General features: G+C 42.9%; 1 protein-coding gene across 1 annotated transcript in view; it reads left to right on the forward strand.

Moving 5' to 3' along the window:
- The first annotated feature begins 543 nt into the window (after positions 1-543).
- The window catches only part of ADGRA1 (adhesion G protein-coupled receptor A1), a 305,286-nt gene continuing 286,715 nt past the window's right edge, over positions 544-19,114 (forward strand). Inside the window, exon 1 of the mRNA XM_028729853.2 lies at positions 544-1,177. Within this exon, the coding sequence (XP_028585686.2) occupies positions 954-1,177 (224 nt within the window). The 5' untranslated portion in view covers positions 544-953. The remainder of the gene's footprint in view (positions 1,178-19,114) is intronic.

A 19,114-nucleotide genomic window follows, 5' to 3' on the forward strand; every position in this document is an offset into this window, starting at 1 on the left:
CCTATATATAGAAATGAGCAAACCAGTGATATTTTAGGGAGCAGGCTAGCAGGTGGGCCCATTACTTACATGATAGGAGCCTACACAACACAAAACACTGTTGCTGCATGTAGGTTTTATTTTATTTATTTTTTATCTTATGTTTTGGAAATGCACATCCAGTATTTCCCCCCCTTTACTTTTTTTGGGGGGTCCCCAAGAGTGTGGGGCCCTAAGCTATAGCTTGTTTAGCATAGATGTAGATCCGGCACTGTGAGTCGCCATCCCTCGTGCTCGCCCTGTTCCAGAAACAAGAGTCCCTTCCCACAGGTGTGCCTGCCTCTCGGCAGGCTCACCTGTGACTCTTTCCCTCGGCAACTCGGGACTTCTTGCTCCGCGGCGCCTGCTCTGACAGACCCCTCTCTCCACCGAGCAGGCGGGAAAAGCGCGCGAAGAACGCGTCCGAACCGCTCCCAAGGGCGCTGGCCCTTTCCTCTCGGCCGCCTCGCCGGGGCGGGTGGCGCGCCCTGACGCCATTGCTGCCCCCTCCTGGCGGGATGTCCCCGGCCGGCGAGGAGGAGGCGCGGCCAACCTTTTCCCTCCACCTCAGCGACACTTTGGCGTGAGGGAGAGAGGGAGGCATTATTCCGGCGAGGAGCCGAGAGGCGGGCGGCGTGGCGAAGAGGGAGAGAGCCAAGTTTGTGGCGGTGGTGGCGGCGCTGGGGTCCGCCCCGCGGCGCTGCCCGGCCGAGGGGGCGCCTCCCCGCCTATGCCCCACTGCGAGAGGGCGGAGGAGGCGTGGTGGTGGGCAGCGAGCCCCCTGTGCCGGCGGCGCGCCGACCATGCCATGAGCGCCTCAGCAGCAGCCACAGCAGCTGCCGCCTCCTCCTCCTCCTCCTTTCCCTCTGCAGCCACCCAAGCGCAGGAGAGCAGCCGAGGCGCTGCCGCCGCCGCCGCCGCCCGCCCCCCTCGCCATGCAAGGGCTGTGCTGCTGCCTCTGCCTGGTGGCGGCCGCCGTGGCGGGGCTGTCGGCGGCCAACCGCAACTGCCCGGACCTGGTCGTGGACAGCTGCCTGTGCACCGCCGAGCGCTCCAAGGGACCCGGCCGACAGACCGTCCGCATCAAAGTTGTCTGCAGCGGAGGCGAGTTGGTGGAAACTTTGCAGCCTGCCTTGTTGCCCAACCGCACCGTGTCCCTGTGAGTAAAGGAGCGAGCGCGAGCTCGGAGGGCCCCTGAGGGTCGGGTCTCTAATCTGCCCGGAGTTCTGATCTCGGGTGCGGGGCGCGCGCGGGAGGGAAACTCTGCACATGCTCAGAGACAAGCCGGTTTTCCTTTTACAGGTTGTCAGATGGAGCTTCAGGATGCTCCCTGTGCTGCCGCTTCAGTGGAGCGTTCTTGCGGCTACCTTGTGCGTAGGGAAGGGGCGCTTTTGAGGACCCCCTCCCTCCCTTCCATGTTTGGGTTAGGTCCCGTCGATTTCCAAAAGGACGCCCGTTGGCATTCGGTGCGGTGAAGGCGTGCTGCGCTTTCAGGCATGCAGGAGTGGCGAGGGGTGGCGGTGTGGTTGAAAGGAAATCCAGCTGTCAAAGGGGGCTGCCTCGGGCGGAGCGGGCTGCAGGGACGGGGACTGGAGCAAGCGACGCAAGAGCTCCCCTAGAACGAAGGAGGTGGACCTGCTGTCGTACACACACACCTCTGCAGAATGGACATACTTAATGGAAATTAGGTGTTTGTAAAATTGGGGGAGGGTGGCAACCGGGAGGCACACCTGAAAGATCTGGGATTTTGTCTTTCCCAATAACACCTCAAAATTCCAATGTAAGGATCTTAGTTTTCTCAGGGTCACAGGAAAACTTGATGCTTCCTTCTCAGTTGACAAATGACAATCTCACCTACCAAAGGAATGCTAAGCTAATAGTTTGCATAGTGCGCCCTTAAGTGACCTGTGTCTTCTGCCTCCTTGCAATAGAAGTTTGACAGGAAGAAACTCCAGGTATGTTGTGGTGTGGAGGAAGAGAGGAATGAATAGCAGCCTGGTGCATCTTTCATAAATGCAAATTACTATGGAGGGCTCAGGTCAGATGGTGATTTCTGAACTTTTGGCTCGTCTGCATTTCTAAAGGCTTGTCTACTAGGAGTTTGTATTTGCTTCCCTTTCTGGAAACTCTTGGTCGCTTTTTGCTTGCTTTTGGGGGAGCGCTATGTACTGCGAAGTAAATTGCACACTGCCTTGCCCAGTGGTTTTGCAAATAATACTTCCACAATGCATATTATATCAACTGAGGCATCTTTAAATCTGACAGCGGATAATTTCAGACCCTAAAGATAACAGACAAAAATGCCCGGCATAATAAGGGCTGTTTACTGAAATTGATGGCCTTCCCTTAACTGGATTTGAGAAATGAGATATACTGTCCATATTTTTAGATGCCCACTTTAACTGTTTGGAGCTTGCTAGAAGCTCCCCCCCTCCCGCTCTTTTTGACCCAGCATGTACTCTTCTAGCTATTTGTGCCTGTTGCATAAACTAAAAACGAACATAAGCCTGCATTCATAAGTGTATTTACTTGGAAGTTTCTCACTGAAACCACTGGGACTTGACATCTAAGAAAATATGGACTGGGGCTGTAAATTAACAGGCTGATCCACTTCACAGCTAAGGTGAAGTACTTAGATTTAAATCTCACTGTAGTCTTATTGAAATAAAGCCTATACTTAAAGTTTGACCCAAAGCCCAATTAAGACTAAAGTGTTAGACTTTAAGATAATGAACCCCAATGTAAGTAGACTTTAGGGGTGCATACAGTGCTGTTGTATATCTATGTAACTCTATCAAGTTTAGTGGAAGTTACTTCCAGGTAAATGTGTTTAGGACTGCAGCAAGAAGAGTTTGCTTTTTTAAAAGAAATCTCAACTGGTTTGTTGAATGAATTGTAAAAATGGGCTAATGTAATTTACTACTAATAGGCCCAAGTATTCCAAACTGTCTAACTTTGCTCCCTAAATCATACCTTCATGCAACTCATCCTGTAATACCAAATCTATTTGTTGACAATTCATGCTGTGAACATTTCCAGCCCTTGCTGGACTTTTCTCTTAAATTCAGCACTTTTTAGAGAGGGAACTGGAAAAGATAATAATTTGCAACATCTGTGGAGCTTGTGCTTGGACATCTACAGCTGTACTCTGTGTTCTGGTACACAACTTTTTGTGAAAGCTGTTGAATATTACGCTGTTCTTCCTATTCATCTGGGAACCTCTTCCTCATTAAGGTACAGATGTGCCAACTGCATTTGGAACTGTCTGCAACCCTTCTGAAATATTATACACAACACCATAAAACCGTATGATTTAGCATTATCTTCATGTTTTTAAAATCTTAACAATACAACATTCCAACTTGCTTGTGCAGTATGAAACACTCTCTCAGTATATTGGGCTGGGGTCCTATGCACACCTAGTTAGGAGTAAATCTCACTGAACACGACAAGTCTTACTTCTGAGTATATATGCATACAGTTGTGCTACATGTAAACTTTCTCCACCAGTTAACAAGTTTCTGAAAACAAAATGCCACATGTAAAGAAAAGACTCTCCTCGGTTTATTCTGAAAACATGGAAGCATTGGGTCAGATTTCTTGCATCCCAGTTCTGAACAGTGTTTATTTGGAAGTGACAGCCATTCGTTTCAATTTAACTCATTTCTGTATAAACATGCTTAGGAATACAGTATCTGGCATATATTTATCTAGTAAACTTGTATATGTTTTTTGTTTCCAGCTATTGAATGCAACACATTTTACAAGTTTGATACTATTCCCTATAGGACTGTTATATTAGAAAACAAGTGGCCTGGTTGATGGCGGGGGGGGGGGGGCAGTTGAATTCCTACGATGAAAGGGAAACAAATCTATAATAAATGTGCACTTGCTGACACTTTATCCGATCTTCTGTACTATAAAAACACCAATTTTTTCAAAAATTCATTGCATCATGGAAATGACAAATGCATTTATTGTATTTCACATTTATAAATCCCTTTAGATCTTTTAAATCAGTTTACTTTACATTTTGTGAACATTTTTAATGTACACATAACTTTTGAAAGTATTAATTAAAAACTAATATTGGGCTATGAAATGGAAGTTTAAACAATAATCTGAGTAAATGAAAGGAAGGAAATGCCTGTTTCAGTAGCTGAACATGTGGCTGACAGTTTGATTGAAAGTGTCAAATACTTTCTGCAGAGAAAGTGTTTATGGTGAATTAAATTACACTTGTGTGACATTTGGCCAGCTGCAGAAATTGGTGATAAAAAGCGCAAACACTAGTGTCCATAGATATGTTTTTCTAGCTGCATGGAAGAGCTGGGAAAGAGCATTTTCATGCAGACAGTGTCTGTTTCCATTCAGTTTTATTGGCCCATGGAGAAGGAGCTGCAGCATATGGAACATAACTTCTCAGATTGTTTTAACAAACTGAGAATAGAGGGGGTGAACAAAATAAATGTGTGTTACAGATGCAATAGCACCTTTTAAAAGCATAGAAACCATTTTATCCAGTAATAAAAAACCTCCAGTACTGTTGTAATAAATCAAGATTACTTTTTTCTTAGGTAATATTTCCATGCAAAACTAGGCTGACTGGCCAAAGCATAAGAACTGCTGCATCAGGAAATAAGTAGACTCAGATGGGTGCACTGGCAGCTGTACCTCTACCATATTACTGATATTGCAAGGGATGTCTATCTGCCATCATAAGAATAATATGTTCTCTGGCAAACAAATAGTTGGAAAGTGGTTGAAAGACCCATTTTGTTTTGAACAGTGAGAGGTTTTTTTGCAGCAGAGTACTATTTATCTACTAGCAGTCTTGTACCTGGCATTACTTGAGAATTCTAAGAAAACAAAAGCTCAGGGCAGTTTTGAAACCAGTGGTTAAAATCTGTGCAGTTTTGAAAGGTTGAGTCTTTGAATCAAAATGGCATATTGATTCAGAATAGAAGAAAACCTGCTCCATGATCTCGTGCAAAGTTTGGTGACCATACCTTAAGAGGTGTCCAAAGACATAGCAAACCGGCAAACAACTTTCCAAAAGATAGGATAGATGAAGGTTAAGATTGTGCTAGATTCCACCACTCACATGAATAATAATAAACTGCATAACTATTATACAATGGGATATGCTTAGTCAGCTAACAAAGCTAGTGTATTGGAGGGAAAGAAATTTACGGTTTAATTTCTCCTTTAAGTTGAATCAAATGCACATGGCAGGATTAAACATAACTGCTGGTAGATAGTTTGCAAATGTAGGTCATTATCTTGTGTTTGAGTGTCAAGAGAGCTTTGCAACCTTGATTTGAATTAACAGGTTTGAGAAACTGTACATCTTATGATTGTCTGGGCTGTTGAATGTGAGACCCCATAAATTAAAGAAGTGCACTGGCAGTTGAACCCAACTGAGACGATTAGGCAGCTGCTCTGCCTTATTGATGTTTAAAAGGGTACTTTGTTTAAAATATTCTCCATGCATGCCATTCTGCCTAATAATTCATGACTCTAGAAATGGAAACTCTGCAATTTTAGCAGTATGGATTTTCAAAGCATTTTGATTTTTTTATTTTATAAAAGTATTTATATATTTGAGGAAAGTGTTTCCCACTGATATGCTTGTTTCTTATTCCATATATTAGGTTGGCTCTAGATTTACCATAGTTATGCTTAGAGTAGACTATTGAAAATGGTGGAATTTCAGTAGAGTTACTCTAAGCATGACTATGTCAGGTTCCATACCATGATTATTAAGTGTTTGGCTATTGAGATGACTGTACCTTTTCCCCTTGGCCACCAACTCTAACAAAACAGAGCAATTGCAAACATTTATTAAATTCTGACATCAGCTGTTTCTAAAACAAGTGATACCATAACTGCTGCAATATGCTTAATTACTAGCACTATTGTTAGAAAATATTTTATTGTCTTCTGCTGAAGGTCATTAGTGTACAGTGGTACCTCTGGTTACAGACACTTCAGGTTATATGTTTTGGGGTTGCGCACCGTGCCGAACCAGGAAATACCGGAACGGGTTACTTCCGGGTTTTGGCGCATGTGCAGAAGTGCAGAATCACGACCCACGCATGCGCAGACGCGGCACTGCAGGTTGCAAATGCTGCAGGTTGCGAACGTGCCTCCTGCACGGATCACATGCACAACCCGAGGTTCCACTGTATTTAATTAGGATGTTTGTACCATGTGTTTGATGCTTCAGAAGAATATAGTGTTTCAGCAAGCAACTCAAATAAAAACAAACAAGCAGTTTTTCTTTGTTTAAACTTTATGTCAGAATACTTGGGGAATATTTGTGCATGATATTGACTCTGTTTGCATGTAATGGTAAACCATGGTCAGAAATGAGCCATGGTTTATTAAAGCCCTATACGGCCTAGAACCCTCTTACCTATGGGTCCGTCTCTCCAGGTATGCCCCACGGAGGACCTTAAGGTCTGCAAATAATAATACCCTGAAGATCCCAGGCCCCAGGGAGATTAGACTGGCCTCGACCAGAGCCAAGGCCTTTTCGGCCATGGCTCTGGCCTGGTGGAATGCTCTCTCACAAAAGACCAGGACGCTGCAGGATTTGACATCTTTCCGCAGGGCCTGTAAGTCAGGGTTCAGTCTGATTCCTTTCTTTCTGTATAAGAACAAGCATTAAAGAGGCCTCCTAGCCTGCTCACAGGTCCTTTATAAGACCAGTGATAACAGCTGGCCCTGGAGAATATTAACCACTCTCAATTTTACCCGTGGGCTGCCATCTATCCAGATTTTAATTTGCTCTGAACTAATTTTAAGATGTATTTTAATTAAGTGGTTGCCTGTTTTTATGTTCTTTGTATACTGTGTTAGTTTTGTGATGTTAGCCGCCCTGAGCCCGGCTAACATCACAAAACTAGGGAGGCTGGGTACAACTAAAATTATTATTATTATTATTATTATTATTATTATAGATTAACAGGATGCTGCTTTCAATTTTGCCCTGCCCAGATCTGGGAAATAAAGCATGGAATGGTTGGCTTAGTGTTAACATGCAAACCATCAACTCATGGTTCGTTTCTCTCCAAACAAATCACAAGTGGAAGGTTTCTTCTTGGCTTCTGCTCATAGTTTATTTGGAGAGAAGCAAACCATGAGTGCTGGATCACACATAATACGGATTTAGTAATATTTATTATTTTATCCTCTTCTTTTCTTTTTTTTCATCTCTTGTATGTTGTTGGATGGAAACATTTGTTTTGCAGTTTCCAATGTCAATCCACCTTCACAACTTTTCATTTAAAAATCAATACAAATTATTTTAAAAAATAATAATAAAAACAATACCAGTACCGGTGGAGACTGTAAAATAGATGCAGAATATAAAATAGTTCCATAAAGTTTCAAATATTTACCACTGTCATAACTTCTTCTTTTTTGTATGTCTGTGGATTATGTTTTTTTGCTGATGTTTGGCTTTAATTTTTGTTGTTGCCTAGATTTGCTTTCCCTCTGCTACAACTTTGCTTCATGGATCATGCATTTATATGGTAGCCCACATTAGCAAAGTGTTGTTGGAGTTCATTGCCACTAAGACCATAAACCTATTGGTGCAAGGTGTAATGATTGCTAGTTTATGTCCCCGTAAGAAATAGAATATTTCTGAGACTTTTTGATCAGTTAAACTGCTGTAAACCCAAATTTTATGTCTTGAATTGGTTTAAAATTTTGGTCTAAATCAAATAATGGATTACAGGCTTTGAACATTGTTCCAGTGCAAGCTGCCCAGCTACACCCACCTCTCATCTCCCTGCGCCATGCTATGAGAAAATTGCAGAGAGTGCTTGTTTGTCTCTCAAACTAGGAGTGGTGAGCAAAGTACAAACCTTGGCTTCTGCTTCGAGTGAAGCAAACCATGAGTCTGATAATGCAGAACCTACCCTGTAGTTCATGTATTCCCAGAGAAAGAGGAGACGTTCTCCCTCCATGGTCAGAGGCATTATACTGCTGGACAGCAGTTCCTGGGAATCTCAAGTTGTCAGAGTGCTGTTGCATTTGCGTCTAGCTTGAAGGCTTCCCACAGGCATCTGGTCAGCCACAGTGAGAACAGGATGCTAGATTAGATATGCCGGTGGCCTGATCTAGCAGGCTTGCCTTCAATTCTTAGGATTGAGCAGTGTGCTCAATCATTCACAACAATGTCAGGCATTGCTTTAAAAATTTGTGTGCAGTAAGTTGTGTGCAGTAAACACCCAGCACCTTGTCTTGAGGCCACCTTAAATTTCTAACCCCAGATTATCTGCTGGTTGAACTGTCCTGGTCCTGTTCCTGTCTTGAACTTCAGACCATTGGTCCATCTAACTCAGTATTGTGCACATGGAATGGCAGTGGCTCTCCAGGTTTTCCGGGCATGGTGGTCTTTAAGGTTTGCTTACATACCAGTTTTTAAAGGGACCTTCTACAAATGGTTAAGGTAATTGTAATTCATTAAAGCAGAATGTCTGAAGGCTTACAAGCTGATGTGTGTCACAGTCTGTCTAAAAATCTGATCTCCCCTATCTTTCTGGCATCTCCTTTCTTATTGCTCTAAGGCTTGCTGAACTTACTTCTTATTCCTAGTGTCCTGGTTGTGTTCAGATCTCTCAGTTTAACAGTCTTCCTGTATTATTAGTTTGCAGTCCTCTGCAGTTTGTTCATTGTCTCAGGGAGCCATTCCTGCTATGGCTCTGAGCTCTGGGCTCTAGCCCTAATAGCTGGACTGCAGCTCACAACATGGATTTCTAACTTGAACCCTCTTAGTTCTTTCTATAGCTGATCAGGCTCTGTCTTGCCTAATGGAACTGTTATGTTGCAGCCCACATTTCTCTTTGCCTTTCCTGAAGTATCTGCAGCTGCCTTCGTTTTGCTGAGCCTCGCCTGCTCTCTCTATCCAGGATGGAATATAAAGACGAAAGGTCATTGACACTTTAGCTCCTTCACCAGATACAGCTATTCCCATCCCACGATAGGACCACAGGAAATGTAGTATGCCAACAAACATATGTTCAGACAATGTAAAACAAGGAATTCTTCTCCCACTTCTCAGGAAATGTAGTTATTGTGAGCCGGGAGAACAAAATTTTCTTGTACGTATATGAAATCTGGAAGCTTGGACAAGACCTCCCCATTGCTTATAGAAGAGCTTTATTCTCTATTGTCAATTTTATCTTCATCTTAATTAGATTAAAATGAATGTCATTATTTTTGGACATATGTATGCAAAGTGTGAAGTTGGCATTTACACCAGCCTTGTAAATAAAATACAGTATTTTTACTAGCCTGCTGTGGACTAATAGAGGAGGGAATAGAAGTTTTCTCTCTCGCATTACTGTGTTAGGGATAGAAGCCTCTGGCATCCCACTTGGTTTCTTTGCTCGCTCAAAAGAGAGGTGGTGGTGGGGTTCAGAGGGTAATTGATGCCTCATAGTGGGAGGTGCCAGATTCCCACTATGGAGGCAATATCCCCCCTCTTTAATAGGGCCTCCTGGGATCCAGAAGTGTTAAATAGCTATCGCCTGTCAGTTAACCCCTTCTTGTGCAAGGTTGTCAAGAGAGTGAAAATGGCCCAGCTGCAGGAATATTGGGAGAAGAAGTAGGTTATCTGGACCCATTTCAGTTTGTTTTCCAACACAAATATGGAATTGAAGCTGCCCTGTTTGATTGTTGGAAGAGAGACAGAGGAATGCACTCCTGTTGATTCTCCTCAACCTCTCCATGGCTTTTGATACAATTAACTACTGTATTCTTCTGGACCAACTCTGTGGGTTGTGTGTGAAAAGCATCACACAGTGGTGGTTTAGCTCGTTCCAACTGGTGTCAATAGTAGGGGCAATTTTCTGCACCATGGGAAAGGATCTGTGGTGCTCCACACGGCTCCATTTTATAAGCCATCCTGTTTAGCATTTTCTTGAAACTGCTGGGAATTGTCATCACGATATTTGGAGAGCGAGGTGTCATTGGTACACTCTGTCTCATGGTTCCAGCTAAATTGGAAGAGACTGTTCAGGTTCTTGACTGATGCTTGAAGATGGTAATGGGCAGAATGAGGGCCAATACATTGAGACTGAATCCCAACAAGATGGTGGTGTTGTGTGTGCTAAGTTCTTGTGTCTGAGATGTGGAGAGGCAGTTTGTCTTGGAAAGGTTTGCACACCTTGTGGGTGCTCCTTGATGCAGCTCTAGGGCCCTTCTTGGAGAGAGAAGACTTGACAACTGTGATCCAAGCTCTCATCATCTCCTGATGGATTATTGGAAAGAGCTCTGATAGCTGTTCCAGAATCAGTGCTCTGGGCATCTCCTGCCTGGTAGGGCTGGGCAATATCAGCTTCTCAACACTGCAGTGTATCACCAGCCAAGCATTGTGGTTTGGCAATATACCACAATGTTGGGGGGGGGGAAGTATGCATTGGCCTCTGCCCGCGAGACACTGGGTGAAACTGCCCCAGCTCTCACCTCAAGAGCTGAGGTGGTGTCACCTAGTCTCATGGGCTTGGACAATGCAGCTTGTTGGTGCTGCTCAGCTGGGGGGAGAGAAGGTCCCCCCCACAGAAGAGACAGCCCCTGTGCTCTCATCATTCGCATGTGAGTGAGCGGAGCAACAGGGCTCCTTTTACTGCTTGCTGTAGGGAGCAGCAACTGCGTTCCCCTCAGCTGAGCAGTTTCACAGAGCTCCCACCCCACCACTGGCTTGTGGGAGCCAGTGCTGGGTTGGGGGCTCCTTTAACTGCTCAACTGAGGCAAGGGCAGCTGCACACTCCTCAGTTGAGCAGTTTAAAGATGCAAAGGGAGGAACAAGCTGTATCTTGACTCCCTCCAGCAGACGCTGGTACTAGAGGGACTTAGGAGCGGTGGCGGTTTCACCAGCGATATCCTGCTGAGTGAACCTGACATCGTGGTCTGCTCCTCATACTGGTGCTGGGCGATATATCACCCAGGCCTACTGCCTGGATTGTTGCAGTGTTGTCTGCTAGCAGTTCTGTTGCCCCTGGAGGTTCAAGGGGGGTGTTAGCCTTTACAGTAGTGGCCTCCCAAGTTCTGAGATTCATCCCCCAGATGTGTACTTGGCTCTTACATTATATACATTTTTGTGGCATCCTTAGGTACAGGGTTGGGAAATGGCTGAATGTGAGTTTTGGTATCTGATGCCATATTGCTATATTTTCATTTGGCATTTCATACCTTTCGATTTTAGATTGCATTTCTCCCTGCTTATTGCTTTCCCCACTCAACACCCAGGATTATCTGTGAATTGGAAATCTATTTCCAGTCATGGAAGATTGCATGTGCGATGATATGATAACTGTAGTGTAGCAGGAACTTGTATGAAATGCACCATGTAGAGGAAGTGAGCAAGAGTTTTCCCACTGTGCATACACTTTCTCACTAGAGTAGTGGCAGCATTGGCTGGGATGGGGAAGGAACGCGGGATGAAGCTTTTGCAAGAGTGGAGAACAGGTCAGTGGCTTGGGAGGGATAGGTGCAATGAATTTAGTGGTCCTCCATTTACCAAGAGGCAGTGGTTACTTCTATCCAGAAGGGTGAGTGGAAAATTGCATTACTGGCTCATATAAGCAGTAAAAAGGTTTTAAGTGAGCACTCAAATGATGAATATTCAAAACTGAAGTCTAGTTTTTTCTTACTTCTTTGATTTCCTCTCTCTCTCTCTCTCTCTCTCTCTCTCTCTCTCTCTCTCTCTCTCGTGTGTGTGTGTGTGTGTGTCAAATACCAGCCATTGGATATTATGGAAGAAGCATCACCATCAGCTTTTATTGATCTGCTGAGTTTTAAATTGCATAGCAAAGGAGAGTGAATTAAGTACTAATCTAGAACACTGGGAACAATATTTTAAATCACTGGGACACACTGGAAAGAATGGAAATGATTTGAAACACCTGGCTGACTTCTCTTTGACAATGTGCAAACTATTATAAAGCTATTCAAAAGCAAGTTGTTCTGCCAGAATGCAGTAGCAGCAGACTCTTGAAGCATTTTTATAGTATTTGGGGCTGCAGGCAGTTAGGGGAGCTGCTGGTTCTTGGCTCCTTTCCCCCCACTTAGGATCTTTGCAGGAAAGGACATAATTTTACCCTGATAAGTACATCTCAAGTCTATCTTTTCTGCTGTCCACTTCTGCAAATGTTGAAGTGTTGCTGCATATTGTTGACGCGTCTAATGAAAGCTGCATGGAACATTTCATGGTTTCAAAAGCTAAGAGTAAGGAAATAATAGTGACTGGGACAGAAACCACAGTATCTGGCAAATTGCTACATTATTGTTGTAAGTGTTCTTTTATTTGTAGGAATGCTTTACAGTATCTGAGACAGTAAACCACAACGTTTTGCTACATTAGACAGCAGTCACGAGCTGGATCTTGTGGGTCAATTAGAATAATTCCCATGTGTACATATAATCCAAATAAATATAGTGTATCCAAGTACATATTTTCTGGAACGGGAGGGCGGTGATGGCCTTCTAGTCAAACGTCCAATATCTATGTGGAAGTTCTGTTTAAAATGGCTGTAGTGTTGTCACTAAAATTAATCTCCCCCCCTTAAATAAACCAGTAAATGAATAAATGCATTGATTTAAAATTAGATTAGAAAAAGAAATGGAGCATAAATAACTTTCTTCATTTGAACTTTGGAGGCAGGGTGACAAATTCAAGTTCTTACCCCACAATGCATGTCTACTCTGTGTAAATCACATTAGTTTAATGAGGCTTATTCCCAGGTAAGTGGACATACAGTTGCAGCCTATGCCTTTTCAGAAGATTGTTGCACACTCTTGTTCAACCTGTTCTGTGATTAGCAAGGAAAGGAGTGTTATTCCTTGGATCATGATGAATTGCACTTCACCATGCGTAGGAATTTAATTATGCTTTTAGACCCACTTATAGTAGCTGTAGAGAAGGAAGGATGGAGTTAAATCTGTGTTGAACTTTCTTTTTAACTAAGATACTAAGAGGACACATCCCCATATTTGTTTTGGTCTAGTTAATATGCAGGATGGATTAATTCAAAAGGGCAATCGACAGCTTTACTGGGAGGAGGGAGAAATGGACAGATTGTAGAATTACTATACTGTACAATAAGTATCTTTGTATAGTGAGGTGGTCATTGATATAGTTCATAATGCTGATTCTGCCTTGAAAGCTCACCATATAATGTAAATACCAAATGTTTCTTAGACATAGTTGCTTATAAAATCCAGCTAAAAAAATCAAACTACCTTGTTACATTTTCCAAATGCTATGTTTCTACAAGAATATTTATTCTTGGGCAAACCAATTCTCTGCTACCATTTCAGTTACTGTAGCTTTGCAGAAGCTTCCCATCTAAGTGACAAGTAGGCATGGAGGAGAAATTCGCTTCAGTTTTAATTTAAAGGTGAACCTGCATCATTTGCATTTTCTGAAACACCAAGTGATCCAAGAAAGACCATAGCAGCCATCCTTCATAATTTGCAGCTCTCTGAATTTTGCAATTCAGCTATATAGCCCAGATCTTACGACATTGTATTGCTGATTGGAGGTTTTGAAAGCTTTTGTTCTGGCCTTTGGCTGTTCAGTTTACATCTTGGTCACTATCTTGTTAAAGGTTTGTTCAGGAAGCAGCTTCTTCTGGCACTGGTTTAAAATCATAGTGCTACACTGGGATGGGAGAAGGAAAAGTGCCATTAGTGCTATGCACCTTGATTGTGATTATGGTTTTAAAGTTTGGTCATTATACTGAATGTGATAGCTTCTTGTCACAGTCCCCATGAAGCCTGTGGGTGTCTGGTACACAGAATTAGTCTGCCTAGAACAGCCTTTCTCAACCTGTGGGTCCCCAGATGTTGTTGAACTACAACTCCCATCACCCCTAGCTAGCAAGGCCAGAGCTCAGGGATGATGGGAGTTGTAGTCCAACAACATCTGGGGACCCACAGGTTGAGAACCGCTGGCCTAGAACAAGGGTGGTCAACATGTTGCCATCAGGATATCATTTGACTACAGCTCCCACCATCCTTAATGTTGGCTAGGGCTGTTATAGTCCAACTTCTGGAGAGCGCTGTGTTGGCTATCCCTGAACTAGAAGAACAGTAGGATGATACTAGGCCCTTCACTGAAATTTAAAGTGTTGTGTTGTCATACTCAGGCTCATGGTTTGTTTTTCTCCAAGCTATGAGTGGTGACCAAGGTTTCTTTTGGGCTTACTGCTCATGGTTTGTTTGGAGAGAAACCAACCACTACCTCAGGTTTCTACAGCACGGCAAGTCAGACTCTTGGTTTGTTTCCATCTACAGCATGGCAGGAGCAAAGAAGGAACACCATACATTTTTTAGAGCAGTGTGCAACAACAGCACATGCTTCATTCACATTAAACCATAGTTTGTTTTAAACCACAGTTTAATATGACATGCAGAGTTTGCTTCGGTGCCAACTGCCATCTTAAAGGCAATCATCCAATAAAAAGCAATATGAGTGATTTTTTTCTAAATTGGCTCCTGCTTCATTGCTGCAAAGGTGGGAGTTCAGTATCCTGTGTACAGTATCCTGTGTACTGAATGAGTGACCACTGCCCTTGACATTATACAGCTGTCAGCAACAGCCTTTAAAACAAATGAGTACTTTGTTGGACTGAAACCCTTACTTTCAAGACATACTAGATGGCAATGACTTAGAGAAATGTATTGTATTGGGAATGTTTATTTTCCGTAAAGGTATTTCAGACATTGTAACACCAGAGCGGTGTTACAAATGAGGATAACTTAGTTGGTAGAGCACAAAACTCCTAATCTTCAGGGTTGTGGGTTCAAGCCCCATGTTGGGTGAAAGATTCCTGCATTGCAGGGAGTTGTAGATGATGCTTGTGGTCTATTCTATGTTAATGCCTTCAATGTCTTAGTGAAACTCTGAATTTATTGGCATGAATGAAATTGTTAGCCGACTGAGCATTTTATACATTTTTTTAGTGTCATAGTTGGGAGAAAAGTTAGGTAGGAAAGCAAATGTTCAATTCTGGACCTATTCCCCCCCCCCATCTTCTTCTTTGGTGATCGCTCATAGCCGAGTAAGGTGGTCTTCCATAAACACAGTTTTAACAGTGAGTCTGTAAGTGACTGTGGAGGCCAATTGTAGATCCACACATCCTTCCACAGTGGGGACATAGGTGGGAGCTGATCATGGTGAGGGTTTGCCAAGCATTTCTCCCTCTTAGCACGTTTCTTCCTTGCGTCCTGAGTTTGAGTGTCTTCAAAGCCCATGACACCTTTGCTAAAGGCTGTTCTCCAACTGGGGAGCTCGCAGGCCAGTGTTTCCCAGTTGTCGGAGTTTATACTACATACTACATACTTTCCCATGTAAGAGAAAATTGATTTCATTGCTACCACATGACATGGAAATATCTGATAATCATTGCCATGGTTGATTATCATAACCATGATCAATGTAGATGGTGAAAGTGGTGTCGTGTTTACTATATACTATTCCCCCCCACCTTTTTTTAAGAAAAACTATCCCGCCCTCCAGAACATGCAGACATTTTAACTTTCAAAACATTTGAGAATCAGGTATTGGACATAATAATCAAAGAACAGGCAGCTGTGGATGGTCAAAATTGACCTCCGTTGCTTCTGCAATGTTTGATCCTTGTGTTAGAAGAAAAATGATAGATTTTTGCCTTTGAATGATAAACCCAGTTACTGAAATTACCGTAGAAAGTTTACTGATACCCTGAGAATTGGTTTGCTCCATCCGTACATTGCTAGGCTTTTAAAATTCCTGTCATCTAGTTTGGATTTGGGACAGGACAATGACTAAACATGAAGGTAAAGAGAAAAGAGCATAACCCGAGGCTGCCTAAAGGCATGGTGATTTAAGTGAAGCTACAGCTTGAAACTTACTAACAGAGCTGCCTTGCTTTGACAGTTCAAGGAGTCTCAAGACAGAGAAATTGCCTCCTAACCATTCAGCGTTGCACTGTTACTGCAGTGTGTGTGTGTGAACAAATCTATTGAAAGAAATAGCTTACTTAATATGGAGTTTGTGCTCATTAACAACTAGTACATTTATATTACTTTCACAGAAGGGGTTTTTTTTTTGGCTAGGGGGGAAACCTTTTTTAACTTGGTATTTTAAAAAGTGCTGAATCTTAAGCATGTAAAACTTCTAGATGTTAACAGCTTGGCAAGCTTCCTTTGCAAAATAGCAGCAAAAAGAGACCTTGAGAAGACAGACCATTTTTTTTAAAAAAATTGCTTTCTTATATTCAGCTTTCATAAACCATTGAGGGAAATATCAAGCCCTCATCACCTCCAATGTTGTCACGGCTGAATAATAAAATATTAAGAAGACTATTTAGTTGAGTGCAGTTACTAAGTTCAGAGCCCGCGTGAAGTTTTAACAGAGTTGGAAACAGCTTCTTAAAACTAGGAACAAAGAAAGTAAGGGGTTCAAAATGGGGGAGATGGAAAGGGACAGTTTAGTAAACTTTGGTCTGAAGAGAAACTAACCCTTTCCAAGAAAGTTAAGTCTCAACTCGTGATTTCAGAACTGGCTGAGGCAGATGGCATGAATTAGGGAAGCTGAGATTTTAAAAGCAGTTTTCCTTGGATTTTATAGAGGAGAATCTGTGGAGTCTGGATTTTCATAATCTAAATCCTAAGAGAAAAAAACTTGCTATATGGTTATTTATTGCACGTTGCCCACACCTTTGGTTGTCTTGCTGATACTTTCTTCCATTGGTATTTTTGTTTTTAATACTTGAACCTGTGCTGCTATCCAGTGCCAAAAAAGGCAATAAACCTGTCAGGTTTTCCAGGAGATCAGTAGCTGGAAGGAGAAGGCTCTTGAGCACTTGAAAGGATATTAACCTTGGCAAAGATAAAAATCCTGGACTTGGAAGGAATCCAGTGGATCATCTTAAGTCAATGTTTTCTCTTTTTTTATAGGAAAGAGCTCACAATCTCAGATTGTTCCATTACGGACCTGCTCAAATAGTTACGATATTCTCCTTAATGTTAACCTTGGGCAAACCCCTTGATTTGTTTGTGATGTGCTTATGACTGGCACTGAGAAAAGGGTGAACAACTGTTCTGCCTTCAGTTACTTTATTTTTGTGTAATTCATTAATTAATTAATAGCTTTTAAATGTGTTGCCCGACTCTTCCACTAAAAATTACTCAAAGGGGCTTGGCATTCTTTTAAACATAGCAAGACAAACATAAAGCCTATGCTAGATAACAAAGCCTTACCCAAAAAAACCCCAAACCCCTTGGTTTTGTGCTTTTCTTTCTACTCTTCTCCCTCCCCACATGCAAGGGTTGTTAGAAGCAAACCATATCTTGATGTTTCGTGCAGGCTGGCAAACTATTACAGTGGTACCTTGGGTTAAGTACTTAATTCATTCTGGAGGTCTGTTCTTAACCTGAAACTGTTCTTAACCTGAAGCACCACTTTAGCTAATGGGGCCTCCTGCTGCCGCTGCACTGCCGGAGCCCGATTTCTGTTCTTATCCTGAAGCAAAGTTCTTAACGTGAAGCACTATTTCTGGGTTAGCGGAGTCTGTAACCTGAAGTGTATGTAACCCGAGGTACCACTGTACTTGCCATAATTAGTGAAAGAGGGCTTCATGGTATGAAAGGAGGAGAGGAAGAAAGGACGCTTGGGTATCTTTTGAGGTTCTTTGATGTAATGTCAAACAATTGTTGACATATGAACCAGCCCAATGTATATAGCCCTCCTGCCCATCTTTTTTATGATGATGAATTATGCACAATTCCCCTTTCCCTGTCAGCATCATATGCTTTACATTTGAATTCAATGCCTGTCCAAATGTAGGCTTAACTTTTCAACTTGCCTGGGAGCTTTAGAAGGGGGAGCTGTTTCCTGCGAGGCATTGCTCCAGAAGAGGAACTGCAGGAACCATTAAAGGGGCAAACTTTCCAATCTGCCTTGTCCCACCACTTTCCTGTGACCCTTATAATGCTGCTCCTTAGGTATTTGCTCCTTTTGTCTCTGATGTCTTTATGGGGGCTTCCCTTTGTCTGTTTGGCAGGAACATGGATGCATTTGGCTTTTCATTTTTTGCGTGGAAATATTAGCATGTTGTTGTCTTGAATTTTTACGAGTTGTATTTTTGTGTGTGTTTGAGTTTTGTGCTTGTGTGTTATTCTTTGTGAGACGCCTTGGGAGCCTTATTTAGCCGAAAGATGGCATATAAAGAAACAGTGGCATGTAACACCAGTGCCAAATGAAATAATTACTTCTCAGCTATTGGGGAGAATTCACCCTTTGATAAGGAATGCAACACCATTGGCTTCTCTCTTAGCAGCACCACACTGTTAATTGGAATTCAGTTATATTACATGAGAAGAGTATGGCTGGATCAGACCAAAATGCTATGAAATCCAGCATCCTGTTCCTTAGAGTAGCCAGCTAGATGGGAGGCCTTAAAAAGGACATTAGGGTAGTAGTCCTCTCATGGGCTGACTGATTGGGAGGTCGGCAGTTCAAATCCATACAACGGTGTGAGCTTCCATTGCTCTGCCCCAGCTTCTGTCATCCTAGCAGTTCGAAAGCATGCCAGTGCAAGTAGATAAATAGGTACCGCTGTGGTGGGAAGGTAAACGGCCTTTCTGTGCACTCTGGCACTCGTCACAGTGTCCCGTTGCATCAAAAGCTGTTTAGTCATGCTGGCCATATGACCTGGAAAGCTGTCTGTGGACAAACGCCAGCCCCTTCTGCCTGAAAACAAGATGAGCACCACACTCCATAGTTGCCTTTGACTGGACCTAACCATCCAGTTGTCCTTTACCTTTTACCTTTACCTTAGTGCAATGTGCATGAGCTGTAGTGAAACGTGGGCTTGTGGGCTCCTCCTTCTCCTCCCATGAGGCTGGGAGGACTTCAGAAGCTTTTGTTCCCACTTCCCATTTTGCCCACGTCAGGGCTTGTGGTTAAATATCCACTAGGTCTAGCTTAATCTGGCCAGCTTCATAACTTGTTTTGGAAACTTGATCGTAGTGTTAAACTATGATTCTTGGAAGCTGTGCTTTACTTACAGTGAAAATAAATGCTTCTGAATCC

The sequence above is a fragment of the Podarcis muralis genome, chromosome 6 (genome assembly GCF_964188315.1).
Source record: "Podarcis muralis chromosome 6, rPodMur119.hap1.1, whole genome shotgun sequence".
NCBI lineage: Eukaryota > Metazoa > Chordata > Lepidosauria > Squamata > Lacertidae > Podarcis > Podarcis muralis.